This window comes from Poeciliopsis prolifica, unplaced genomic scaffold (genome assembly GCF_027474105.1).
Source record: "Poeciliopsis prolifica strain line A6 unplaced genomic scaffold, Auburn_PproV2 SCAFFOLD006, whole genome shotgun sequence".
Classification (NCBI taxonomy): Eukaryota; Metazoa; Chordata; class Actinopteri; order Cyprinodontiformes; family Poeciliidae; genus Poeciliopsis; species Poeciliopsis prolifica.
This window is the reverse complement of record NW_026562381.1, coordinates 12903113-12930969: the sequence shown is the minus strand read 5'-3', so window position 1 is coordinate 12930969 and position 27857 is coordinate 12903113. Positions and strand designations below refer to the sequence as shown.

At 36.9% G+C, this 27857-nt stretch overlaps 2 protein-coding genes across 2 annotated transcripts; both read right to left on the bottom strand.

The window, feature by feature from the left end:
- Positions 1 to 23: 23 nt before the first annotated feature.
- On the bottom strand, positions 24 to 22408 carry si:rp71-46j2.7 (uncharacterized). Its single transcript, XM_055030505.1, has 16 exons — positions 22031 to 22408; positions 21660 to 21765; positions 16874 to 17087; positions 15487 to 15629; positions 11793 to 11967; positions 11596 to 11651; positions 9576 to 9766; positions 8626 to 8736; positions 8404 to 8529; positions 6683 to 6781; positions 6451 to 6609; positions 3341 to 3896; positions 1562 to 1625; positions 822 to 1000; positions 651 to 739; positions 24 to 576 (listed from the first exon to the last, which is right to left on the bottom strand). Exons 1-16 carry the CDS (start codon positions 22217 to 22219, stop codon positions 478 to 480), a joined length of 2556 nt encoding a protein of 851 aa, XP_054886480.1. The 5' UTR covers positions 22220 to 22408; the 3' UTR covers positions 24 to 477.
- A 1830-nt stretch (positions 22409 to 24238) lies between these two features.
- Positions 24239 to 26861, bottom strand: LOC129360347 (ADP/ATP translocase 2-like). Its single transcript, XM_055030517.1, has 4 exons — positions 26707 to 26861; positions 24773 to 25256; positions 24521 to 24658; positions 24239 to 24438 (listed from the first exon to the last, which is right to left on the bottom strand). Exons 1-4 carry the CDS (start codon positions 26821 to 26823, stop codon positions 24281 to 24283), a joined length of 897 nt encoding a protein of 298 aa, XP_054886492.1. The 5' UTR covers positions 26824 to 26861; the 3' UTR covers positions 24239 to 24280.
- Between the last annotated feature and the right edge of the window lie 996 nt (positions 26862 to 27857).

Below are 27857 nucleotides of genomic sequence, written 5' to 3'. Positions count from 1 at the left end.
AACATAAATAGCCAATATTTTATCAATACGTATTTTATTTTGAATACATTTTCAAGTTTTACATATTTACTTCAAGTTTTGTGAGAGGCAGCAAGATTTTCAAAAATACCTGAATCAGATTCCTTTTGTAAGCAAGCAAACACCTTTAGCACAAAGTGCTTAAAGTGGCAAACCATTTTAGAAAACAAAATATGTGTGACGACACCTGGAAAACAGAAACAGAGGTAAACTTTTTCCTCCCTGAGATCGTCAGTTACCAGAAGATTCTGACTCACAGATAAAGTTCCTGATTTCAGGCATTAACAAGAAGAAACTAACATTCACATTGTGTCTGCGGTACAAAATAATCACACACAAAATGGAAACTTCTTTCACATTTATGCACACATGACCCCAAACATTAAGGCAATTAATTATTACAAAAATTATTATTTTTTAAAAATGGTTGCACATTAAAATAAAGGCAGGTTTCACAGCTTAGTTGGTGTGGTTGGTCACTTTGTAAAGAATCGCAGCAGTGATCTGCAGCGAGGGATCGCTTGGCAGAAACTCCCTCAACAGGAACGCGAGTAGCATCTGTTGAAAAACACAGGCAGACATGTTTTACAGTGAAAAGAGACGGAGGGAAGCAGACAGGATGAGATACTCACACAGATCAGAGTTTTGTTTTCCTCTTTGTTCTGGAAGATATTAAAAACCGACTCCACGTCCGTCTTCTTCAGGACAAGATAGTTTGAATCTGCAGAGAGGAGACAGGAGTCAGGTTTTCCCCCAAAGCAACGCGAAGGCGTCTGAATGGAGAGCGGGAAGAGACGGGCTACATCGAGCGTTGATGAGGTCGTGCGCTCGCTCTCGGGTTTCCTTCCTCTCCTCGTCGGTGCGAGGAAGAGGAGCGGTGACCCGCTGGGTCTCCGACCACAGCTTGCTGCGCAGAGCGTCGATGTAGGCCGCCATCTGCTCCTCCGTCGGGTTCAACTTGTTCAGGAAAGAGTTAATCTTCCTGCAAAGAAACAGAAAAAAATAATAACACTGCAATAAATACAAAATTTCACAAAGTAAATTTGGTCTCATATATATATATATATATATATATATATATATATATATTATATATATATATTAGTACACTTGAAATTACACAAAACTAACAAGTAACTATTCAGCAACATTTATGGGCTCGTTTTAAATTAATACTTTGTTAATATTGATGAAAAAGTGCTGGCAGATGATTTCATTTGTATCATGGGAAAAATATCCTGATTAAAGTTAAATAATCTTTCAATTGAACTGGTACTTTTCATCAATATCAAGGACTTATTAGCTTAAAACAAGCTCCTATATCTTACTGAAACTCTTGTGACTTGTAAGTTAATTTTGTCTCATTTCAAGTGTGGTTAAAAAAACTACATAAAAATTACTTGGTAAAATAATTTCTTTCATAATTTGATGAGAGATTGTATTTGTTTGCATGTTGTTTTTTAACTTAATATACTGCAAAAACAAATTTTACCAAATAATTTTGGTCTTCTTTCCAGTGAAAGAACATAAATTGTTGACTTACTTCTTCAAAATGGGCATCACAGGTTTTAATATGGCGTCAAAAATGTTTATCAGGATGGAGTTTCCTGTGAAAGAAGAAAGGTGACGCTTATGAAATTATAAAACTGCAGTCATGAGAATAAAAATCAAACCTTTTCCAATCAGGAAATATCAATATTGCTTTTACTGAACTCAAATTAGATAAACATCCAGAAAATATGAAGCCAAAGTGGAAAAGATGTTACCTCCTTTGATTTAACGGATTGAAAAAACACCTTTAGCATCAACAACTTAAACAGATGCAACCAATTAAAAGATCAATGATCTTTCTCGCTCATTTCATAAAATGAAACTAAACAGGCATATAAGATGTGGGTAGGAGCAAGTAGACCGAGATGGGACTCTCCTAGATTATGAAAAATTTACCAGTGCAAAGTTTAAATATGCCGTTCGATACATTTCCAAATGTGAGCAGAACAACAGATAATCAATTTGGTTTCAAAGCCAAGCTGGGAACTGATTGATCCCTTTAAGGCATTTGATCGTGTCAATCACTATAAGTTATTTGACAAATTAAATCATCACAAAAATAATTGTTTGTACAAACAATTATTTTTATACAAATTTTAGTTTACTGGTACTCTGACCAGAAATGCATGTAAAATGGGGAAATAACATCTCTGCTTCCTTTGGAGAGAGTAAGTGGCCTCTGACAGGCAAGTATTTCGGATCACTGCAGCCACATCTATTTCCACGACAAACAGCCACAGTGTGAGTTAATTATAAAATTAATTTAACAGTGAAATTTTCCTGAGGTTGAAAATTCATCACACAACTTATTTATTTGCTGAGACTACATTATGAAAACATGTTTCTGTAGCTGCTGCTTTCATTTTATATTTTACCGACTGCATGATTTCTGTCCTCACCTCGTACTGCGAGAAGTTTTTAGTTTTAACAGTGTTTTTATAATACATTATTTTTCCAGGCAACCAGCTGTCAGCTCTCAATTTCCTCTGAAAATGAAAGCGCTGCCCAGGCCTCATGAAAACAAACCGCACTAAAAATAACACGTGTTGATTAATGAAGAGTCTGTTTTCTCTGCAGGATTCCTGAGGCAACGTTTCCTGAGGCTTCAGGTCCTTACAGGCAGAGTCCAGTAGTAACTAGTTACATTTCCTCAATTACACTTACACGAGTAAAAAAGGTTTAAAAAAACTATTTATTTATTTTTTTTACCATAATTTATTTTTTACTTTTACTTCAGTACTTTCATCATGAAGCATTTCTACTCTTACTTGAGTAAAATCTCTGGATTTTCTTCCCACTGAATGAATAAAAACACATTTTAACCAAAAATTTACCAAACAGACACACACCTGCAGTTTTTGCTAAAGTTTTATACATTTTTTTATTGAAAGAGACTGGTTTGGAATTTCCCTTTATGTTTCGGTCCATCTGATTATGTAATTTTAAAATAATAAACGATTGATAATTTGATCAGTTATTCAGAGTAGATTTTTTACCAATTACTCTCTAGTAATTTCTTGGATCTCTGCTTTTTACTTCTGAGTAAAAATATGTTGAAGTGGTGCCACTCGCACTTGAGAACAGTTTCTCTGCTTTCGGGTGGCGATTTTATTTGTTCCGCCCCAGAAATGAACCAGCTGTCAAGACTTCAGCAGGAAAAAAGAAGAAATCAATAGAAAAAAAAAGAAGATAATAGCAGAAACGGCAGATTTTCAAGCCCTGCTGTGAAGTCCACATGAGCACATCATCTGACATTAAAGAGTAAACAAACCTGATATTTCTTTCAGCAGCTCAAAAATGGCTTTTGTTGACTCCAGCTGCTCCGAGCTGCCTTGACCTCTCTGACCCTGAGAGTCGTCTCCTCTCTGCAGAGCGCCCGGCATTGTCTCCTTTCCTTTCGTCTTCTCCGATGCACCTGACATCCTGAAACACGTCTGCTCCTTTTTATTCAACTTTGAGCTGCAGCTGAGGTGCGATGGCCCCTCTGCGGCCGCCCGCTGCGTCTCATCAGGCGGCTCCTCGTCCGCGTTGGCCTTCGAGGAGGACAGGAACTCCTGCGACCCGGTTGTGCTGTGTCCCTTGATCATTTTGAAGTGAGAGGTTAAGGTGTTATCAGAGTCCTGGAGGCAGTTTTCATGTGGGTTCGGTTCTGCTTCCTCAGGCTGTTTTGGAGGATTGTTGTAGTGGGAGAAAACGATCTGTGGGAGCGGGGATTCGTTCTGAAGAGGAGTGGAATTACAATGATTTTCTGCAGAGAGGGAGGTTGACTCAGGATGTGGAGATGGCAGTGCGTTTTCTTTGGGGACTTCTGACTGCAGGCTTGAGTTCTGCAAAGAAAACAAAAACAATCTGGATGTGACAGACAGCAGACCCTGAGGAAACAGCCTTCATAATTAATTAAAGACACAAACCTAAAAAAAAAAACACTTCAAAATCAGAGGCAGGCTTCCAACTTCATCAGGTTTTAAAGCCAGACCCAAAATGACTTCTAATATGTTTTTTTTGCTTTGCACATTTTAACACAAACACATTAAACCAGAGGTGTTAAACTCGTTTTCATTTTGAGACATATATAGATCATAAATGATGACAAAATATTGGTTGTGCCAGAATAAAACCCATGAAAGAATTATATCTAGTTGTCTCTACATTGACATAACTTCAAAACATACAGATAAAAATGTCATTGAATTGATAAATTAACATATAAGCCCATAACTGTGTTTGAAGACTCTTTTTAAGTGAAGTACAAGGATTTCTGCTAAGAAACTCAGAAATTTTTAGATTTATCTCAAACATTTTCTAGAAAAACTAAAATTTCAAAGTTTCAAATGTTGAATATTTTTGACTTTAGGAAATTTCCTGAGTTTCCGAAAATTGTACAAGAAAAAAATTCAGCTTTTCAAACTAAAATTTCACATATTCTTTTCTAGAAAATGTAAAATTAACCTCAAAATTTCTTAGTCATTTCCAACTAATTTCTGACTTTTCAAACTTGGAAATTTTCTCATTTTTTTCTAGAAAATTTTCAAGATTAATCAAAATATTTCTGAATTTTTCCACCAAATTTTCAACTTTTCAAACTCAGACATTTCCTTGTTTTTCCAAAAAATTTCAGAGATTTTTTTTCCTTTTCTATTTATAATGGCTGTTGTAAAGGTATTTTTTTTTACATTTTTTAAAAAAAATTGCTTTCCTTCCACTTCTGTTTATCAGATTAAAATCCCAGTAAAACACAAAGCTTGAATGTGTAGCATGATAAAATGTGAAAAACCTCAAGAGGTGTGACTCGTCCTGCAGAGCCCTGAACCATTACAGAGGAGAAACATCAACCTTGTGATGTTCTGCTGCACCAGGTCGGGTTTGCAGGTCAGTGAGCCGCTTTTGTGGATCTGACAAATGTGCTCCCTCTCCAGAGATGAACGTGCTTCTATTTTAGTTCCTACATGGATGAGCAACCTGCTGCAGCCCAGCAAACACACGGAGGCATGCAGGCCGCATGGCTATCAGCAGCAGCAACCAGCTCTGTTAAACACACACACGCGCGCATGTTGACGGTGCTCTAAGCTTTTGGCTGCAGACTCAATAAAATTTGATTTTGTTCCAAAGTTAAGAACCAGAAGTGGGATGTATTCTGGAGTGGTAAATAATGGTGGTACAGATAAACAGTTTTATCATTTTTAATGACAAAACTACTGAAAAGACCAATAAAACAATCAACAGATCAGCTCTACACTGTTTTGATGTAGAAAAAGCTGAGCTATTCACATGTTAATGTTAGAAGTATTTCTTTTTAGCTACTAATGATCAAACATTCACTAAAGGTGTAGAAAAAACAATATCTAATCTATAGTAACAGATCTGGCTTGAGACTCTGGGAAATGGCAAAGAGCAAAATTCTTTTATTTCTCTGTCGTTTGCAAACGGAGAACACACAGTAACCACAACACAACAGCTGTACCTACAATGAGTTCCGACTTGGAGCTGCAAGCTCTCAATATATAGGACTCTCTATACAATGTGGTCACTCACTGGCCCAGAGCCAGTCGAACAGGTTAATGCACAGTCACTCTTAACAGGGTATAGAGAGAGTGCAATATCCATCCTTAGGGTAAGTTAATTGTTCAGATGATAAACATCTTTATTCCAAAATAGGTGCATTTCAAAAAATCTGGTTTACTAATGGAACAATTTTGCATATCAAGAACATTATCAGACTTTGTACGTTCACTCAGCACGTAGCCTTAGCTTGTGACATTTAATGGAGGAATTTGTTAAGCCTTAGTGTTTATTCCATCTCACTATAATTACCTAACCTGTTTATTGTTATCTGTTAAGAAACACTGGCGCCTGATTTTAGTCACTGACAACCTACTGGAACTTTTCCAAGGAGAGGTCAAAAGGAAACCTATCTAACTGATTCTTCAAAGACTCCTTGACCTACACGGTTTAACAGACTAAACAATACTAGTGTTAAATGACTAAAGAATTAAAATAAAATTCTTAAAAGAAATAATAACACAATTTTTACTTCACAAAAGAACACTACATTTTTGCATTTTTATTAAAATGTTGATTTTCCTATTCAAATAAGGAGCTGGATCATTTGTTGATTTGCATTTGGTAAACTAAAAAATATATATATATATTTTTTTATCCAATTAATTGTCAAAATAATTTTAAACTGAGTGGAAACATTTCTGTAGTAGTACATTGAAGACAAATCTCAAGTTCATCAACTTACCAGATGAATCATCATCATTAATGATTCATCATTGATGAGCAGTTTTCCTTCTCCACAAAGTTCTGTGGACAGTCTAAACATTTACGCTAACAGTTGTTCTGAGGATAAGGGACATGAAAGCTGCAGTGACCTATCACCTTTTCTTCCTCTTGGCCTGGAGTGAGGAAGTAGGCCAGACCGCTCAGAATCCCCCACACGCCTGCATAATGCTCCTCCTTGTCCAGCAGCTTGTCGAGTGGACACAGGAACTGAAAAACAGCCTGAGTGCGGCCGATCATGGCATCAGATACCAACTCCTGCAAGAGAAAGAGACAAAACGTTCACTCAAAGCTCTTTAAATGTTGATCTGCGTGATCTGAGCTTTCGGACCTGCAGGAAGTGCTCAGCTGAGGCTGTGGCTTCTTCTTTCCCCTCAGCGCTGACCTCAGAGCCTTCCAGGGTGAAGATGGAGGGAAGGCTGGTGGAGTCCTGAAATATAAATATCACCATTTAGATAAAATATTAAAGGTGGGCAAAATGTAACAAACAATAATTTGATTCAATTTATTCAGCAATCAACGACAGGAGTTTTACATTTACATTCTATTTCATTACATTTTTTGCACAGAGATGAAACTTAGATAATGAGATTTCACTTTGCTCATCTCTGCCTATTCTGATCTTTAAATCAAGATCAGCCGCTGCTGGCCACGACACTCACATGTGAAAATAGCTGCTCACAAATATAAAACCAATAAATCTTTGAAAAGCAGAAGTGGAGTCTCCTGCACAACAAGAATGCATTAAGTAAATTCTTGACAGTAAGTTAACAACTAAACTCTTCTATTTTCCAGCAGCCATTGTAGCACCAGCTGACCAAACATGCTGGACCTCAGCTTTTGTTGCTAGGTGACGGTGCAGTGCCTGTCGATTGTGACTCAACATTTGGCAGGTTTTTGAAACGGCTCATTTTCCCAGCAACAAAAAAGAATTTACTTATTTCCAAAAAAAGTCTGGGTTGCATTTCAGAAGCAGTGGAGACCCAAATAAAAGTATAAAACCTTTATGTTTGCTTTTTTTAAAGACTTTGTAGTTGGTGTTTAGGTAATTTTGCGTTACTGGAAGACATTATTCACAGTACATAATCATATTTTCAAATTTCCTGTCAACTTTGAAAAAATTGTTAACTCAAAAAACAACTGGTTGACAGTCCTAGCGCCCCCTATCACCAGGATGAAGAAGTTTTCTGGTGGAAACCCAGAGAAAAATACCCCAAATTAATGAATAGTGGTCAATGAACTGGTGTGCAGCTACCAGTTCATTGTAGCTGCACAATGAACTGGTAGCTGCAGTTCATTGTGCAAATTGTCTCTAATTAAAGACTCAATTTGCGCTTTAATTAGGACGTCATTATGTCAGACCTAGAAAAAACATCTTCAGGAGTTTTCACTACAATCACTCAATCAGACAAAGTACATCATCAATGAGCCAGATGGATAAGGCCCTGATCTTATCTCAAAAGAGGCTAATTTCAGAATCTCCCCTCTAGGGTATCAATTAGTTGCTCCTGATCAATATCTTCTGATCAGAGGAGTTGTTCATTGAAAGCTCCTTATTCAGCAGAAAAAACTAGAGCAGCAGTTTTGAAAGAGCTTTCTGGCATGGCAGTAACTTCATCCCCCTTATTATACGAAACAGATGCGTTGTTCTCACATTCCTGCCTGCATTTTTGTGGTTTATGGCAAAACAAGCTATGGAAGAGGCAAGAAATAAATTTAATTGAGTGCAACAATTCCAGTGGGCTTTTCATCGCTCACTGCACAGACATCAAGTTACTGGCAAAAAAATGTTTTCCAACAGGTTGGCGCTACATTGCATCAGCCAAAAGAGCAAACTGCTGCGTTTGATTCTTAGCCATATGGTAAATAGTCTGAACTGGCTTTACACACGAGCCTTTCAGCGGCTCAAAGCTGTTTTTGTCATCCATCTTGGCCACAGTGGCACATACACAATGAGGAAGCTCCTGAAACACCTGCCAGTGCCCCACAATCAGGAAAATGCTGTAATTAGGAAGAACAAAATGTATTGCGGCTCTGCTTGCGGGGCTTTACCTGCCATCTGTTGCGGAAATAAACAACATCCATGTAAGTCTTCTTGATGTCCCAGTGTAAATTCTCAGGGCTGTCCTTTTCCTCCAAGTGAATGGTGAAGATTAGCTCGTCATCCTCCCAGTCGGCCTGAAACAAGAGTTAACGACTGCTCAACAGCGTGGCTCAGACATTAGCGAGCCTCGGCAGGCAGATAAGAGCCTTACGATGTCTTCAGCCACTCACATGAGGGATGCTGACAGTCCAGCAGCCAACGCACCACATCTCATAAGAAAGCTTGAACTCCAACATGTCCTCCTGGACGCTGGCCAGGTACTCGTCCAGATCGCTGTCGTCCTGATCGAAGGGAGGGGAAATGAGATAATGAACATGGCGGGTTTAACAGCATTCACACTGAACCCCAAGTGACCCAATTCTGATTCTTTACTTTACTAGTTGATCTTTTCATGACAACACAGGTCATATTTTTCTTCAAATGTGACCCAGGCCATGTGGATATCCAATACATATCCGATTTTTTTCAAATGTTTACCTAATCTGAACGGTCGGCCATCATTAGCATCCACTTTTACTTCCGCAAACACTGAGCACTACTTCTTCTTGTTGGCAGAACACTGAGCGCTCGCTCTGTGTGACGTTATTAGGCGCTCTACTGCGCATGCGGGACACTTTTAGGTCGTTTGCTTTTCACACTGGAGATCACATACAAGGCGCATATATTTGGAAGCATGAAAGACCAAACAAAATACGATTTGACAGAAAATAGGACATGGATCACTTAGGCTGCAATGTTGTCTTCATTTACCTGTCAAATCTCCCGTTTTGGCCGGGAAACTACCATATTTTACCCGGGAAACTACCATATTTTAGCTGGAAAACTACCATATTTCACCTGGAAAACTACCATATTTATCCAGGAAACTACCATATTTTATCCCTCTTTCCCGCCCGGTGTTAGTATATTTCTGTAAAATCACATTACAATATAATGACGTCTGCCATCTCCCGAGTAACTTGACAGAATATCTGTCAAGTTACTCTGACGGTAACTTGACAGATATTCTGACATGTTGTTGTCTATGTCTGGAAATCTCGCGCCGCTAGAGGGCAAAAACACTTTTCTTTCACAAGCCCTCCAGCAGCGTGTTACGTCACAAGCATCATGGCCGCCTCACTCTGTCTGAGTCGTCCTGGCTGGCGGCCGAGCCGTCTTTGCTGCTGCCGTCCTCATCGTCGGACCCGTCTTCCTGGGTCTCCATGATCCTCAGAATCAGCTGTTGCTCCATCTTTTTCATCTCCTTCTTCCTGGCTTTCTTTGACTTCATCTTGTCCATAAATTTGGACCATCCTTCCCTTAACTTCTGACCTTAAAATAAATAAATAAATAAATAAATAAATAAATAAATAAATAAGTGAAACCGAAGTCATCTTTGTACTGAAAGTTAGTCAGTTATTGCAGCTAGAAACGATGGATCAGTGGAGATGCATTGATAGTTTTCTGGCCGATCACAGATTACCGATTTTCAAAAACCAAACCTGCCAATTCCAATTTTGACCAATTCAGTACCAATTACTCATCATCATCCTTAGTACTCAAACATTATACTCAAGTAAGAGTAGCACTACTTCAACATATTTTTACTCAAGTAGAAGTAAAAAAGTAAAAAACTTCTCCTGTACTGAGTAACTGATCATTTAATATTTAAAAATTGCATAATCGAATGGACCAAAGTGGAAAATGTGGCATTTTAAGGACATAAATGATAATAATTTAAATGAGTAACAAAAATAGCACAATGAAAATTTTTCAAAATTTGTTTATTTGAATAAAAAAACTTATGAAACTTTAACAAGAACTGCAGGTGACTGTGTCTGATGGATTTTTGGTTAAAACATATTTGCTTTTCATTCAGTGGATAAAAAAATCCAGAAATTTTACTCAAGTAAAAGTATCGCTCCTCTCTCTTAAGTCAAACTGTACTCTGCCAGCGTCTGCATAAAACCTGTAAATACATTAAAAGTTTGTGGTGGTTTGATACAAAAATAAAATCTTAAGAATGATTCTTTGCACAATTCTGCGTTTCCCCCAAACGTATCTATGCATAAAGTGAATAAATTATCTCTCCTTAACTCTTATTTTTGGTTTAAAATCAACCAGGATTTGTGACAAAGTCAACAGTAGATGGAAAGAGAAAAAGAAAGCGAGGAAAAAGAAGCATGATTAGTATTCAGACCTTCAATGTTATCAATGTAATAGTCGAACAAATTGCATTAATTATAACATTAAAACTGTTGGGTTCCTTTCAGTTCAAAGAGAAAACTATGACTTATTTGGCATTCAGCTTGCAGCTTTCGTAATGAGCTGTCTGGACGAACAAACAGGACTAATTGTGCATGGAAAAACCGGCCAGTAAAGAATTGAAATGTCGCCGCTGACATCTCAAAAGTGTTTCATCAAACAGTTGAAGAATCTGCAACGCACTTACAGTAGCGCAAAAACGTGTTTGCACTCTTTCTGATTTCCTACATCTATTCACGTTTCTGTGCTTCAGAACATTTAAATATTAGTCAAAGATTATTAGGGCTGCAACTAATGATTATTTCAGATTTGTAAAAATGGCACATTTTACAGATTTTTATGTAACAACTTCAGCCATTTTCATGCAATATTAGAAATACACTGAAGGATGGAAATAAGTAAGAGAATAAATATTTTATTGCCTGGAATGTAATGCTGCAGCTTTCCTTTAGTAAATATTTAAGCATGAAAATATGCCTCATTACTGTTCACCTTTTATTTGCTTTTCTTTTCCATTCATTTTGTTTGTCTTTATTCTTTTAGTAGATTATGTTCAGTAAAGTTGAACTAAAACTAAATCTGAACAGGTGAAGCTGAACTGTGCCACTTGTTGACTTTTTGGTGGAACATATTTTCAGACAAAAAGATGTTTTCATCTTAAATGCAAAATGTATATTTTTTGTACAGTTGTGATTCAATTACTGCTCTGAATATGTTTTCTTTCAACAAATTGCCTTTTTTGAGTCTGTATGCTCCAGTTATCTAGATTAGTTGACGATTATTTCATTTTAATGTGTTGTTTTTGATGAATATTTAAATAAGTTTAATGTTCTGAAACACTGAAACATGCAAATAACAGGAAGTCAGAAAGACAGCACAAAACTCAACAAACATACCTTTCCTTTTAAACGTGAATGAAGTCCCAGTTGAACTCTCTGCTCCAGGCAAATTCCTGGGATGTAACACAGAAACAAAATCAAATCTGATCCAATTTTAAACACAGATGGCGGCTGAAGCAGCAGTAGCAGCTTCTTCTTTGAGCCTCAGTAACGCTAGGTCAGATCAGCGGGATGCAGAGATGACAGCGACTCACACTTCACTGCCTTCCTCGTCGCCTTCGCCCTCCCGCGAAGAAACGGAGGCGCGATCTGGGTCAGATACGTGCAGCTCCTCTGCAGAGCTTTTCAGAGCGACTCCGTCGAGCTGATTCACCACCAGCTGGTTCAGGTTGTCGGGGTCAGAGAGCCAATTCACTATAAGGCCCAGCGCTGCACAGACAAGCACCAGGAAGCCTCTAACTTACAGTCTCAAATCTATGGAAATTCTCGAAACACAAGATTTTTATGATAATCAGGCTTTTTTAAAGCGAATTGATTATGCAAAATTCACTATTTGCACAATTTCTACTTCTATCTGACTTTTAGCGGCTTCTATAAACAAAAGTAATAAACATGTTTTACCTAAACTGTTCAGTAAAGCATCAGAGGTCACCTTTAATGCTCCGATTTAAACTATTAATATATTTTGAAAACTGGCAACTGAAGCCTCCATGCTTGAAAAATTACATTTAACGTCAGAAAATTAGTGTTATTGCCTTTTAGTTTGTTTATAGTTCTTGACATTTGCACAGAAACTACAAGTTTACAACAAATTTGAAAAAAAAGTAAATAAAAAACTACATAATTAAAGCGTTTTAAATTGAGATTGAGAAAATATACACAATGTTTTGAATAATTTATTAAAACATTTATTCATATGAAACCTTTAGGTTTGAGAAAACTGGAGAATGTTTCGTTAGCGACAGGTCCTAAACTCAGTCTGATTGGGGAGAACAGGCAACACTTAACTAGTACTCAACATTTTAAAAAGGAGAAAACTCAAGCTTTTTAAAAGCTTAAAATAACTGTGAGTAAACTTTGCAAAGACCTTGATAAGAAACCACATTTTTATTCAGTTCTTCATCTGCATAACTTTTGACTCTGATAGCACAGGGCAAAATGTCTAAAAGTATAATGTGGGTTCTTATCAAGGTCTGAGTGCAGTTTCTCCCTGCAGTTTTAAATTTTTTGGTGAAATGTTTCTGCAGCTCCACCATCAGTTTCAGCTCTCTTGTGGTGAAAGAGACTCTGTCGGTGGTTTTGCTGCTTATCGGCATCAGGAAGCAGGTGAAGGAGATTTCTATGCAGACATTGTGTACCGTTAAGGATGTCCTGCTGCACACTGATCCTATCTCAGGTTCCTGCTGAAGTAACCATACAGGCTTCCCCTTATCAGTAAACTTTAATGTATTTTATTTGGATTTTAAGTTGCAGGAAAAAGTGATGCATAATTTAAGTGTGCAGTGCATCTTTACTCAGCCTTCACTTAACTCCCAGGTAGCACAGCATGTCATGAATGCTAATGCTAGTTAGCATGGACAAAGACAAAGGTGGAAAACACATTCTGAGTTGCTTCTGAGCCATTAGCAGCACATTCACAGAACTGATTGACAGCGCTAAGACCCACCTCCTGGCTCTAATTGGATATTTTTGGTCGGAAATTTCTGCAAATGACAACAATAGCACCTCAGGGATTAGGTGGAGGAGATTGTTCTGTCTCTTATCATACTGCCATCACTTGGCTTTAACAAAAATGTTAAAAATGTATTTCGTGTAAAAGTTACATGCTGCAGCTTTAATGCTCTCCATCGAGCAAAGTTTTAACAATCGTTAGGAAATTAGTGTGCCACATTTTATTATTTTCATCTTTTTGTTTTCTATTCTGCAACTTAAGTGTTTCCAGTTTTGTTTTATTTTATAAATATGATTTATTTTATTTAAAATAGAGACAATATGCAGGATACACTGACCATAAGAGGAGAGATGCAGGTTGTAGCCTTGAATGCTAATTTCTCCCCTGACCCAGCTGATTTATTTAAAAAAGACTGCATAAGAACAGCTGGATGCTACTCAGTATGCATAAAACATAAATATGTCGAAGTTTAATAATGTGAGGAAATCTTATTTATCTCTTTATTCAAACAGAATGTAATACAACTGAAAAAAAATGTTAAATTTCTTTTTAATTCAGCATGTTAGGAAAAATTAAGCATTCGTATAAAGAGAAAATCTCAGGTTTTTAAGGAAATGTCTGCTTGTCAATTAATCATCAGTGCAATCAATCAATTCTAGATTAACTCAATCAGTAACTGGCATCACTTCCATCCCAGAACTCCGACACAAAACCACTAAAACCCACCACAGACATTTTCAGCATTTTAAAAAAGCATAAAAGGGAAACCGCTGCCTTGTTAATATGCAGCAGAAGGAAGACCAGGAGACTTCACAGTTTATGGCTCATTTTTAATCCAGTGTTGAGGTTTTAATCTACTGTGAAATGGGTCTTACATGAAGATTTAGGGGCAGATATTTCCACCCAGGTATGGGTAATTGTCTTGCACTCAATCTGCAATTCTCTCTGAAAGATAAAGAGTTCTGATCTTGGTAATAAATGGTCTTGTTTTCAGTTTAAGATTAAAAGGAGCGAGACGTTCCTCTTTTCGTCCAACCGCCATCATTAAAGGAAATGAAAGCATGAGCAGAATAAGTCAGCCATGTCCTCGTTAAGGATTACTTTCACTTCTGAAACATGGCTGCTAACTTGTAAAATATATATATATTTTTCAATTCACATGACCTTAAGCATCACCCCTGTTGGACTGGAGGTTGTGAGCCTTTAAAACAGTTGCTGTTTCTTCCTAAAGTAACATTTTGCCTATAAAATACCAGCAGGAGATTGGAGAAGTAGGAAATATTTAAATATTTAGAGAGGAAAGCTTTTGCTGGTTTTTGTCAGAGTATTTTCTCAATTAGCAGCCCAGGTGTTGGAAAAGAGCCAATGCTTATTAAAAGAGAAGGCATAGCAAAATATTAGGAATTATTGAGAAAATAGGAAAAACAAATAAAATTTGAATAAATTCAAAATAATACGAGAATAAAGTCACACAACAATAAAGTTGAAATAACACAAAAATAAATTTACATTACATTAAGTATAATATTACAACTTTATTCTCTTCTAAGACTTTATTCCTGTAATTTTGTTACTTGTATTCTCACAACTTTATGACTATATTTTGGTAATTTTGACTTTATTTTGTAAATTCATGGCTGTTTTTGTAATTTTATTACTTTTATTCTCATAATTTTTTTACGTTTTCTTGTAGAAGGAGGAAAAAAAGGCAGAAAAAATATAGCATTTGAAAATTTGATCGAACTAAAGCAATTTTAACTCCTATTTGTAGAGTTTTTAAATCTGTAAAACCGTCTGTTTGACGATTCTTTCTGCATTTTATATAAAATTACTCTTTTCTTTGGTCTACCAGCCTCCTAATCCATGCATTTGGAGCCTGATCTACACCTGCAGTCATTTCCATTCACGCTGTGTTGAAAGTTATAGTGATTCGACCCAGTTATGTTCAAGTTGAAAGCACCAGAAGGAAACTCAGTATGACACCGACCTGCCGAGTTGCCTTCAGATGAAAACCTAAACCTTCCCCTACAGCAAAAACTCCAGAGATAAAAACATTGTATCCGCTGTTATATAAAAAAGTGACAAATCCCTAAAGGAAATTGGAGGATCACAGCAGGAAAATCCATTCTTTTACATACCTTAAAATACCTCTCTAAGCTCTATAATGCTGCCGACAATAAGGGATTACACAGAATTCACTCTGAAAAGAAGTGAAGAGGCTTAGTGCTCGTGTGGCACCGTGTTACTGTACGAGAGATGATTTAGCGCTTCCTTACCCTTTAAGGCAATGATCTCATTTAAGGCACAACGGTTGGTTTCTTGGCCCCAGACAGATGGGGGGAACAGGCTGCGCACCAGGGCGTCGGAAAGCTCTCGGAGGAGCGCCACTTCCAGAGCGGCGGCGCTGAACAACGGGTCTCTGAGGGCAAAAACAGAGTCTGAACGATCAGGAGAACCTAATATTTACAACAACATGCAGATTCGGATTAAAGTACTGAATGCTTGATATAAAACAAATGTTAAAGGGGAGGTATTGTGTGTTTTCCAGGCAGTTGGTATAATTTTATTAGGGATGAGCAGAGTACCCAGCAATTGTACTCAAGTAAGAGAGGCACTACTTCTGCATATTTTTACTCAAGTAAAAGTAAAAAGAAGCTGATCAAGAAATGACTAAAGAGTAAAAGCACATTTGGTAAAAAGACTACAGTCATTTAATATGTAAAAATGACATAATTAGATCAACCAAAATATAAAGTTAAGAGGAAATTTTGGTATTTTAAGGATGGAAACGACAGTAATTCATGTAAATAACAAAAATAACAAAATGTTTCCAAATTAGTCTCTTTCAATAAAAAACTTATGAAACTGTAACAAAACCTGCAGGTGTGTTTCTGTGTCTGGTAATTTTTGGGTTGAAAATGTTTATCAATTATTATGGAGAGAATCCAGAAATTTTACTCAAGTAAGAGTAGAAATACTTTATAATCAAATTACCCAAGTAAAAGTAAAAAGTACAGCTTGGTAAAAATACTCCTACATGTGATTAGTTACTACTCTGAAATTTATAGCATTATCAAGTAACGATGCTCACTTCAGTTGTTATGTCTCAAATATGACATATGTCCTGATCTCACGTCTTGAAATTAGGCCTCTGTCTCTTTAAAAAGCTCCTGCTTGTTTTGAGGCTCAGCCTTCAGGACGTTTTCCCATCATGGCTCCTCTATTAACCCTTTAACAATGTTTTCACTGAGGACTAGCTCCTACAATGAGCTCAGCTGATGTGCAGTTTCTTACAGGTGTTTGCTAACTGCTGCTGGCTAGTCTGAAGGAACTGAGTGGGGAATCAAAGCTGTTCTGGAAAGGTCAAATTTTATTCCCCTAAATAGATGAAATCAATATTTGAAAACTGAAGTCAGTTTATTTTTTATTAAAATGTGATTCATCAGATCAGACACTTAGGAGCTCCAATAGTCTGTAAAAAGGTAAAAGCTTTCAGAAATATTACGTAGAGCTCCCACAGGTATGCACTGAAACGTTGTTAATCATTCATAAGGTTGTTAAAGCAATAAGAATTTTATAGCGTTTAGACATTTCACTGGGTGCAAAGAGTAACCCGAAGCAGGAAGTTCCACTTAAATCACAATAAAGAGGAAAAAGTCTCACCGGTCGGACTGCTTCGCATCACGCAAGTGCTGCGTCAGAATCCTGATGCAGTCCACCATGGCCTGGGAGACATCAAAGTCCCTGGCCCTCTCAATGATGCGGTCGACTACAAAGTCGAAATCCCTGCTGAGCACCTTGTGCAGAGGCTGCTGCTCACAGGGCTCGGGGACGGCGTACCAAGGCAGAACCAGCTGAGCGTAGGCGCACTCGAACACTGAGAAGATTTGTCACAAAGTCAGTGAGTCACAGTAGAATAATCCCACGCTTCCTCCTGGAAATCAAACTAAAGAAGGGGGGAAAACACAGCGCTGCTCTGAAGGTACTCAGACATTCAAACTCTTATTTAAAAGCTACTGAGGTAAAATTTCACCACTAATATTCATGATTCTCTTCTGAACATTAGAGGGTTCCTGGGGTGAACGTAATCGCTTTGGGAGTCTCTTTTTTTTCTTTAAATGTCACTTTGACATGTGCGACCACGTGGCTGCAGCTCCACCATGGCAACAGCAGACAATGGTGGCCTCCCACAGAAACCACAGCAGCGCTCATGATGGCCGCCTGTCCCCTTGCTGTTGGTAATTGTATCTCAAACTAGAGCTGCAGCTGACGATTAATTGATTATTCGAATAATTAATAGAGAACAAATTCTGCAGATGTTTTGTTTCAGGATTTTTCATACAATATTAGAAATCGATAAAACACAAATAAATAACATAAATAATTCAATGTCACTTTTAAATAAAACATTTTATCGTCCAAAAATCACTCCTTTTGTGTATGCCTTATGATTTGTTACAAAAGGTGCTTTAAAAGTGCTTCTAAAAAAACCCTCAGGCCTTTTTGCATGACTTGTCATTGTAGAGTTGATAATTAATCAATTACTAAATTAGTTGACCATTCATTTAAAAGCAATTAATCATGATTATTCTCATTAATTGTTTCAGTAACAATATAGTGAGGGGCTGGTCTGCTGATTATTTTTGATAAATAAATACCAAAATGTGCTAAATAGGTGATTTTGCACTGAAACTAAGCCGCTTGAGCCGTTTTGGGTAGAATGCATTTACAGAAAGGTTTTTATACATCTTAGTTGGTTTTCTGTGAAAACCTTACAGACAAAAGGATTTTTTTTTTTATTTTAAATGCAAGATGTATGAACTTTTTGTACAGTTATGGCTCTAAGTATGTTGTCACTTTGTGGGGGCTTCTTGCAGGTAGCTCCACTTCACAAACGCATCTGCTAATTGCTGCAACGCTCAAATCTAACCAAGATCAGCTCCATGCATGTCATGTCTGTTAACTCTGTTTCTAATTTTTTTATTTTAGTTTTTTACTGTACCTATAAAAAGTATTTCCCCCAAATTTATTTATAGAGCACTTTAAACACCCAAAGGAACAAAAGGTTGCGCATAGTCATAACACAAATATTACAAATTATCAAATAAATTAATAAAGTAGCACTTAAGTAGTAAAAGTGACAAAATAAGTGAATATTTCCCCCTTTAAAGAGACTAATTAAATAGAGCTTCAGCCAACTTAGAGGTGTCTTGTAAAAAAATAAAATAAAAAAGCCAAATTTAGTTGATAATGTTTGCTTTGTACAGATAATAAAAACATCTAAACAGCTGAATACATTTTATAGGCACTAAATTTATTTTCTTACCTGGAGATTATTTAACATGATCGATCTAATTAGTGATAATGCTGGGCAATTATCGCATCACTTATCATGAAAAATTTCATGTCATGACAAGAATTTTGATTTATTGTTGACTTGATAAATTTCAATTAATAACATTCAATTAAAAAGAAACAAAATACTAATTGTTTTATCAGAAATCTTATTTTTACTATTTTCTTCACTGTTTGTTCCATAAAAACATCAATAAATATCAGTAAATTTAGAAATTTTATCCACTAACTTTGAAGAAGTGTATTTTAAAAAGGAATTTTAAATATTGTTCTGGAACAATATTTGTGTTTGTGGCGTTATTAATGCACCGCCATGTTAACCGAAAAGAGAATTTATTTGAATTTTTATCTTTATTACAATACTAGAACAAAATATCATGCTAGATTTTAAGTTCAAATCGCCCAACCTCAGCTAAAAACTATTATTTCCAATCAAAATAGATGTGACAGTAATGATATGTTTTGTATTTTGGCAGATTATTGAGAAAATATGTGATATTTGTGAATTTTCTGCAAATAATATTACTTTTATAAAAAAAATTAAGTGTCCTTTGGCTGATGTTTGCTCTTTTGAAGCAACCTAACAACCTCTTTACCTCCAACCTCTTTACTTCTAAAACTTTTAATGTTGCAATAAACAGCAAGTCTCATCAAATAAACTGTAAGGATAAGAGCCTGAATGTTTTGCAGTGTAATAAAAAGACACTTATTGCAACCAAAGCAGTTCTTCAGAAAATGCTCGTTGTGTAGGGTAATGTTACTGTAAAGATAAATTTGTGCAATCCTAACTGCCTGCATTTATGATTTTACTTGTTAACCGTAAAACTGGATGCAATAACAGGATTTAATATTACTGACTGTGAGTTCAGGATTCAACGTTTTACTTTCTATATAAACTATTCTGAGGTACTAAAAGTGACAAGAGGCATTTAAAAATTCAATAGTTGTGTTATAAGCAGTAAATATGTCACTGTATAAATAAACATTCTTCTAAGTTGAAACTATTTCACTTTAAAACTATTTATTCGTAAATTTAGCTGTGCTGCCAAGTAAACTCCACACTGCAAAAACAAACTTTACCAAGTATTTTTGGTCCACCTTCTAGTTAAACTATTTTAGTATCTTGAAACAAGACAGAATTAACTTGCAGGTTTTAAGTCAAAAGTACATAATATTGATGAGAATGTATTAGTTGACTGGCAGATTATTTTGATCGTAATATTAACTTTTTTGTCAATATTGATTAATTATTTACTGAAAACGAGCTGCTATATATTGATAAAAAGCTCATTTTCAGTTAGTTTTATCTTATTTCAAGTGTACTAAGATATTTAGTACACATTGAAAAACGTTAGTTCGATTGAAAAACGAACCCTTAAAGCTACAGTATGCAACTTTTACAAAAAATGTGATTTTTAAAATCACATTTAAAAAAAAAAACGTTTATAGTACTAATTTGAGTTTTAGTGATTGTCCCATACCCAGCCGGCCCAAAGCGTATGCGATCTTATTAACTGTTTAGAAACCACCAGGGGGCCCCCAAGAGCATAATTTGATTTTATTCTGTAGTGATGTGTTGCACAGTTTGCACATTCCACAGATCTACTCCAAATTTGTCAAAGTAAAGATTAAATGTGTTAATTTGTTTACTGTAAATTGATTGTCTGTCTTCACATGTTGATTTTAAATACATGAATTAATAAATGAATTACATATTACTCTGCATTTTAAAGTGCTAATTATTTAAAGCTTGTTTGCTACTGTAAGGTAAAAATCAATGGTATCCATTGTAACGCTGCTATGATGTAAGCTGATTACCAATTACACTAATAATTTTAGGTATTTTACAAGCATAATGTAGGAATGATGACGTGTGTTGTGTTGATATGTTAGAATTAAAACGAGTTTGGGGCCCCAAAAAAGCTGGGGCCGGCCCTGATCTCATTGAAAAATATATGGAACAACAAAAATGGCTGAAATCATATGATCAGGTCGGGCTGTTTGCAAACTTCAATTGGAGTTCATCTTTACAATGAAAGGACGATTTGATCTTGTTTTCTTTTCCCGTTAATGACGGATAATGCAGTAATTACGTATCATAAGTGCTTTCATGATGCACATTGATGATAAAATCTGATAAACAACAAGACATTAGAAATTAATGGCTGAGCTACAGAAAAGCAAAAGGAAAGTACTCAGGAATAAAACTGTCAGTTTGTCTTCCTTACAGTTTGATTTGAGCTGTAAATCATTTTCTTCTCCTCAAAGTCGCCCAGTTTGAACCTGACAGGTAAAATAACTCATTAAATGTTTAGCAGCTTAAAATGCAGCTGCAGTGAATCTGAACTATGTTAAAAACAGACTGAATTTATCAGTCGCTTGCTGGCCGTGTGACGTTTCCACGTGTTAATTTGAATGAACAGCGACTGACTTAGATCTTTATCACCAGGGTGAATTTTAATACCAGATTCAAACAACAGAGACTTCTGAACAGGAAATGTACACAAAGTAGTAGTAGTAGTCCAGCAGAGTCTAGTTTCACCTCTGACCCCTGAGTCTGTCAACTCTGAAGAGCTGGAAATAAGTAAAGGATGTCAAAACTTCAGAGCCTAAATTACATGTTTTTGATGGACGCCATGCAAATAAATTCACCAATTCTTGGTGTAGTAAACAGTTTGTGAACTTAAAAAATGTGAATACTGAAGTTCTAGTTTAAATAATGAAGTTATAAATGTTTATTTTGCAGATTGTTGACTTTAAGAGTCGGGTTGCAGCTATAAAGTCAATATTTTACTCTTTAAGAGCCAATTTGATTATTGTGGAAGAGAAAATGGTGCAACACAAACACAGCTGATATTCATGCATGAGAACATGCAGTTTATTTCCTGTATGATCCATCACTGCCATGGTTTCTGCTGAGGAAGTAGTTTTTATCCTCTTCCTGCTTCCAACCCCCACTCACTGCATGTAACACGATCTACCTGGCTGTGTCAAGTCAAAACAGAGCTGATGGCAAAGAGGGCTGAAATCAAACTTCAAAAATCTGCTTTAATCCTCACTGAAACTGCTGAGAGCACAGTTTTCTCTGCTTCACCTTGCTGAAGGGACTTCTTCACATGCGGACACTGAGAAGTCAGCGGGATGTTCTGCTCAAGGTTCTTCACATCAGTCTGTTCAAGCGGCTCCTCCGCGACAAATTCCTGGAAACACAACAGAGATCAGGAAGTTGAGAAACCGGAATTTCTAAGATTGTAGAACCTGTTGGCGAGCCTCAAGTGAATTCAGAAACTTCCTTTAATTGACTCATTGGCGCGTTTCACCTGTGGGGACTGATTTTCTGTTTCAACTATTTTGTGATTTACAAGCTCAATTCAGCCTCATATCAACAAGTTGTTCACTGTAATGTGGATGGAAGAAGCTTTTCAATGACAAAAAAAAAAAAAAAAAAAAAAAAAACGTGCCGACCTCGGGCGGATGTTCTCGGGGTTCTGCATCAGTTTGGGTGCTGCTCTCTCGCCAACTGTTTCCAAACAGCAGCGGCGTTGAAACGCAGAGGAGGAAACATATAGCATACTGTATGACTGTGCGACCGCATTCTGAAAAATACCAAACCAGGCCGAGGCTCACGGCGATGGAAAGACGCCACAGATACATCTTCTTGTTCCCTCACAGCAGGCTCCTTCCGCCGGCGAGGCTGACTTTCAGTCGATAAGAGTTGGATGAAGGAGCAGCGAGTTTGTTTACTATCATCTTTTAAAGCTCTGCAGAGACGAAGGAGGAGGAAACAAAAAACAGGCTGTTTGGCTTCGCGATCACAGTCAGACAGCGGAAAAAGAAACTTTCTATAGCTGGTTAAAGCGGAGCTGTGATTGGCTGCGGGGAGTCGTGTCGAGCGTCAACGGTGAAAGCGCGACATCTAGTGGACGCACTGTTACATTACAGCGACAAGTTGCTGATAAATAAGTAATTTATTGCACCAAAATGTATCTCAAAATTATCTTTTTTTTATGTTTCAGATTGTATATGAAATGTCCAGAGTAAACATGCAATGCAAATCCAAATTACTTTATCACTCCCAAAGGAAAAGAATATAAAACTGTTATTATTATTATTATTATTATTATTATTATTATTATTATTATTATTATTATTATTAGTATTAGTATTAGTATTAGTAGTACTAGTAGTAGTAGTAGTAGTAGTAGTAGTATTTAATATTATTTATTTATTTAGGGGAGAAGGTCTTTTAAACTCAAAAAAGTTTAATTTCCTTAACTGTCTTTATTTTTTTAATGTTTCAGATTAAATATTAAATGCCCAGAATAAATACAAAATGTAATTACAAATTCTAAACTACTTTATTGATCCCAAATGGAAGTTAATACAAATGTAGATATTTTTATCAATTATTTTTTTATAAGTTATTTTTTATTTATTTAGGGAACAAAAGGCTACTACACTAAGCAATAACCTTTGTTTTTTATTTTTATTCTTCAAATTACATTTCAAATGCTCACAGCAAATGTAAAATGCAATTTCAACCCAACCTGGTTCCATAATAATCTTTATTTTCCACATATGTTGAAATCTGCTTTCAGATTCACATGGTAAAACTAAAGAATGTTAAAAAAATTACACAATGGACAAAACATGAGTAATGTTCAATAGTTAATCAACATTATTGCATTAGGTATTAATAATTTCTTTCAAATATTCTTGGCTGCTACAAATCTCCCAGCATTCTTTGCTCTTCATTGATTATCTTATTGGCCCTGCTGACGATTCTGGACAGTCTGTTTTTGTCCTTTACTCCCAAATGAATGTTAAAAGTTGAAACACTTTCAATAATCAGCAATGAATCACTGGTTTCACTAGTTTCCCAAGGTCAAGTTCGAGTCACTGTAGCGGCGATTAGCCAGGGTCCAGCTGAGAAAATCATGTAATCTGGGAGTGTTTGGTTAGAGGAGTCTGTCTCCTTCAAGATCACAGCCTTGCCAAGTTTAATTTCCTTAATTTATGTGGCTAAAGTGTGATTTACAGAGTTGAAGAATAAAAACCTCTGCACAGGATGTCCGAATTAAACCTTTAATTAAGCTCATAATGATTAAATGATCTAATTATTGTGAAAGCCTGGAGGAAACAAAGACCTTAACTGCACTGAGATTTTTCCTATTTTAATAACTGGAACTTCTTAATTTTTCATCTTCAAATACATAACAAGTCATTGTGAGTAGTTTAAAAAGGGAATAAAAAACCAGTTTTATTACTCTCCCATATTTATACTGACCGGTGCAAGTGCACCTTGAAAAAACGCCAGCAGATCAACTTTCTCAGCAGATTTTGGCTCACCCCCAACCACAACCTGCAGCTACAGGCTATCAAAGCATGCTGGCCTGGAAACCATTTATTACAATTCAAAACCGGGTTGGTTGACTTCAGATATATTTTTCTGGCAAAGTTCTTGTAGTCAGGCAATGAGAAGAAGATGGGCTAATAATCAAGTGCATAACAGTTCAGTTGATTTTATATAGCACCAGTTCACAATACATAATAAGTCAAGACACTTTACAAAATTAAACATACAGAGAAATTTGCTCAAGTTGATCCTCGGTGGTTGGTTGGATTGTTGGCGACATGGTCTCCTACAAACATATCTAGCTCAGGTATTTAAGTCCTTCCGTGTTGCCCATGAACATTGAAGAGACGGAAATCAACTCAGATGACTTTCTTAATCTCATCATACAAGACAAGCACCATCGCACTGCCAAAGCCTCTGAGCACATTGGACCAGGCTCCTTTGAAGAAGGCCTTGCTGCCTTCATCACGTGCGATCTTCCTCCAGCAGTCCAGGGTGCCAGTGTACATAATATCAGCTGAAGAGAAGATGAAAAATGTCTCGATCATGATCATAAACAGAGATTTTAAGCCAGAAAGGCATCAAGTTGGAGTTATTACCTCCTTTGCGTCCAGACTGCATCATCATGCGACGACGGACGGTATCGAAGGGGTAGGACACAAAAGAAGCGATGGCTGTGGTCTGAGCAATCATAAAGTTCACAACAACGTGTGTGTTCTCAGGATCTGGGAGCATGCCTGAAAGAGATGCATCAGTTCAAAAGGTTAACCTCTTTCACTTAAGTTCAAGAGCCCATTGGGTGGTTAGTTAGTTGGATAACTGGTTGATTGGTTGAAAGTTTGTAGACTCACCCTTTGCTGTGTCGTAGATGCCAAAGTACGCTGCTCTGTAGATGATGATGCCCTGCACTGAGACGTTGAAGCCCTGGTACAGACCTTTGAGGCCATCAGACTTGAAGATCTTCGCCAAGTCACCCAGGCCCTTAAACTCACGTTCCTGCCCCGCTTTGCCCACATCAGCGGCGAGACGCGTCCTGGCGAAGTCGAGTGGGTAGACAAAACAGAGCGACGTAGCCCCTGCTGCGCCGCCCGACGCCAGGTTACCTGCAAAGTATCTCCAGAACTGCGTGCGCTTGTCTACGCCGTCCAGGAAAATCTTCTTGTACTTGTCCTTGAAAGCAAAGTTGAGGGCTTGTGTGGGAAAGTATCTGATGACATTGGCCAAGTTGCCTCTCCAGAAGGAAAGGAAGCCCTGCTCTTTGGGGATGCGGACAATGCAGTCCACGATGCCTTTGTACTGCTTGTCGGCTGTGATCTGTTTGCTGGCATGTTGTATCTGTAAAGCAGAAAATGTCGTTCACGTCTTACATTATTCTGCTTTATCCCCCATATTTGAATGCATGTGCAGAACCAAATTAAGGGATTAAATTGGTTCTGCATACGCAACACTTGATTTGTAAACTGCTTTAGGTATTCGTATCTGTCAAACATGATAACATGTAAACTACTGTTGTGTGTTCAAATGCACTCAAATATTTCAAGATTTTATTACAAAATACATTTTACTCATAATTGCAATTTGCAACGAACATTAAAATACTTCGTGTAACAAATTTCACACAAAAAGTCAGGTACACACAGACAAGACAGAATTTACGCACATATCAGTTTCAGCTCCATAAATGGTGAGAGGGACTCAATTCACGCTTTAAACAGGGAGACATGGTGCGTTTAAATGCTGTTGGAAAGCAGGTCATTTGAACTTTCCCCGGAGAGGTTATTTTCTTCTATACTTGCGCCAAAGTGGCTAAGACTTTTTTCTATGTAAAAAAAAAGAGAATCTCCCCGTTTTAAACCACATAGACCTAAATTTGCATTTAAATACTTTAAAATTGCATATAACCATATATCCGAGAGACAAGAAGACGGTACTGGCGGCCCATGTGGTGTTGAGCTACTCTATTTTTCCACAAAAATAAACATGTTAACAATTTTGGTAAAAGTAGAGGTTAAAATATAACGCTAGACCCCAAAGAAGAAATAAAATACTCAACTTTCCAGCAGCATTTAAACGCACCATCTTCTCGGAAGCGTGAAATGAACACCGTGCAATTGTAAACTGATCTGTGTGTAAATGAATATCCAAATGTACCTGGTGAGTTGTGCACACGTAATTAACACATTTTGTTTATAATTTTTAATTGTGCGTCTGTAAATTTTTTGGTTCATCATTGAACATTTGCACAAAATACATTTTTTACAGTTTACAAATCACGTTTTACACATACATGTTCCTATCTTATTACCTGGTAACTAACTGTATTTCTTTTGTAATTATTTATATGTTTAACTGAACACCAGTTTCTTCCATTAGGAAGTATAGACTTTTCTCACTGTACTCCACTTTATCTGCCTGAAACAATCAATACCTCAGAAAAGAAATGAAGTCCAGCACAGCAGAAAGGAACAGAAAGGTTACTGATTTTAAATAAAAGTAACATGTTGTTCCTAATAACACAAGCACAGTTATAGTGTAGCACAAACATATTTACATCACAAACTCTGCAATTTTCATTCTGAAGCCATTTTATGAAAAATATATTTAGAATTTATGTTTTAGCATCAGAATCATTTATTTGTTTCAGTTTTACATTTATTGCCCACTTGATGGCACAGTAGACCGGGAGATTCATTGATCAGGAAGCATCAAGTGCAGAAGCGTCAATGCAGCACTTTTTTTTTTTAATCCTGCACCGCGTCAGGTGATAACAACGCACAACGCCTACCTGGAGGAGAAGTTTCACTCTCTCGATGGGGGCCACAGCTGTTTCCGTGATGGCAGCGGCGATGCCGCCGGCCACGAAGTTCTTGGCAAAGGACAAATATTCATTCACCATCTTCATGTGTTTCCTTCAGGTTTCCAGTTGGAGGTGAACTAACACCTCTGCCAACGCCTCGGGAAGGAAAATTCCTATTGGCTGACTGAAAGTCGCTTGGAAACCCCGACATGACGTCATCATCTAATTAGCATATTTTTTTCTGTTGCTTTGAGCCACTCTATATGACAGAGCGACAAAAACACGCTCTAATTATCCTCTGAACAATAAATTAACGTTGTTTAATAATTTAAATGCTTTCTACGTTTCCTGTCCCACATTTTCTAAATTTTAAAGTTTATATTTTCAGGATCAGGAGCAGCTTTGCGCATGCGTGACACAATGCGGTTTAGTTCAGTTCAATTTAAATTGATTTAATCAAGAACAGCGCATTAAACAACGCTATATGTTGAAAAACAGAAAAACGTTATTTAATGCACAGGTTTTCTAACTACAGGCTAACTTGCAAACTCATTAATTTGTTGGACCTTTATTGAAAGATAGTAATATTTGGTCTTGAATTTTAAAAGATCTTTTCATTCCTGCAGGTGGCGTCTCGTGTGCAGGTGAGGTTTGTCATTGTGGGACTGGGGAAGTGGGAGGAGCTCACGGCAGCGTGGGAATTCAAGCTCTTTCCAGAGAACCGGCTCTTTTGGCTCGGCTCAATAAAAAGATTCGGCATTTTCGGCTCCAATGAGGCTCTTCAGATTTTTTTTTTTTTTGCGTTCCTTAATTTATTTAAAAAAAAGCAATATTGTGTGCAAAATAAATAAGAACAGCTCGAAGGGAATGACTATCGTTCACAGCTCTTCTTCTGGGTCAAATGTGAATTTGAGTTTTAAAATAACTTATGAGTTTGTTATTTGGCTTTGGATATTTAAATTTACACACTTACCTGCAGAAAATTGATGGAACATATCACCACCAATCAATCAGAAAACATGTTTCTGCTACATGACAGTTTCTGCTACATGACAGTTACAAGCACTGAAAGGGGTGCAGGGATTATTTATGTCCTCAAGAGGGCGCCATGAACAATCTTGTTCTTAGAACATAAAAGA

What these genes read in the sequence shown, in the direction of transcription:
- LOC129360347 (XM_055030517.1), bottom strand. Translation starts at nt 26,823, where the DNA reads ATGAAGATGGTGAATGAATATTTGTCCTTTGCCAAGAACTTCGTGGCC. An exon ending in GAGTGAAACTTCTCCTCCAG is followed by an intron (nt 25,257 to 26,706) that starts GTAGGCGTTGTG and finishes TCTGCTTTACAG; the next exon opens with ATACAACATGCCAGCAAACA. An exon ending in CATCTACGACACAGCAAAGG is followed by an intron (nt 24,659 to 24,772) that starts GTGAGTCTACAA and finishes CATCTCTTTCAG; the next exon opens with GCATGCTCCCAGATCCTGAG.
- si:rp71-46j2.7 (XM_055030505.1), bottom strand. Translation starts at nt 22,219, where the DNA reads ATGTATCTGTGGCGTCTTTCCATCGCCGTGAGCCTCGGCCTGGTTTGG. An exon ending in GAAGAAGTCCCTTCAGCAAG is followed by an intron (nt 17,088 to 21,659) that starts GTGAAGCAGAGA and finishes AAATCTTCTCAG; the next exon opens with TGTTCGAGTGCGCCTACGCT. An exon ending in CGACCTCATCAACGCTCGAT is followed by an intron (nt 740 to 821) that starts GTAGCCCGTCTC and finishes TCCTCTCTGCAG; the next exon opens with ATTCAAACTATCTTGTCCTG.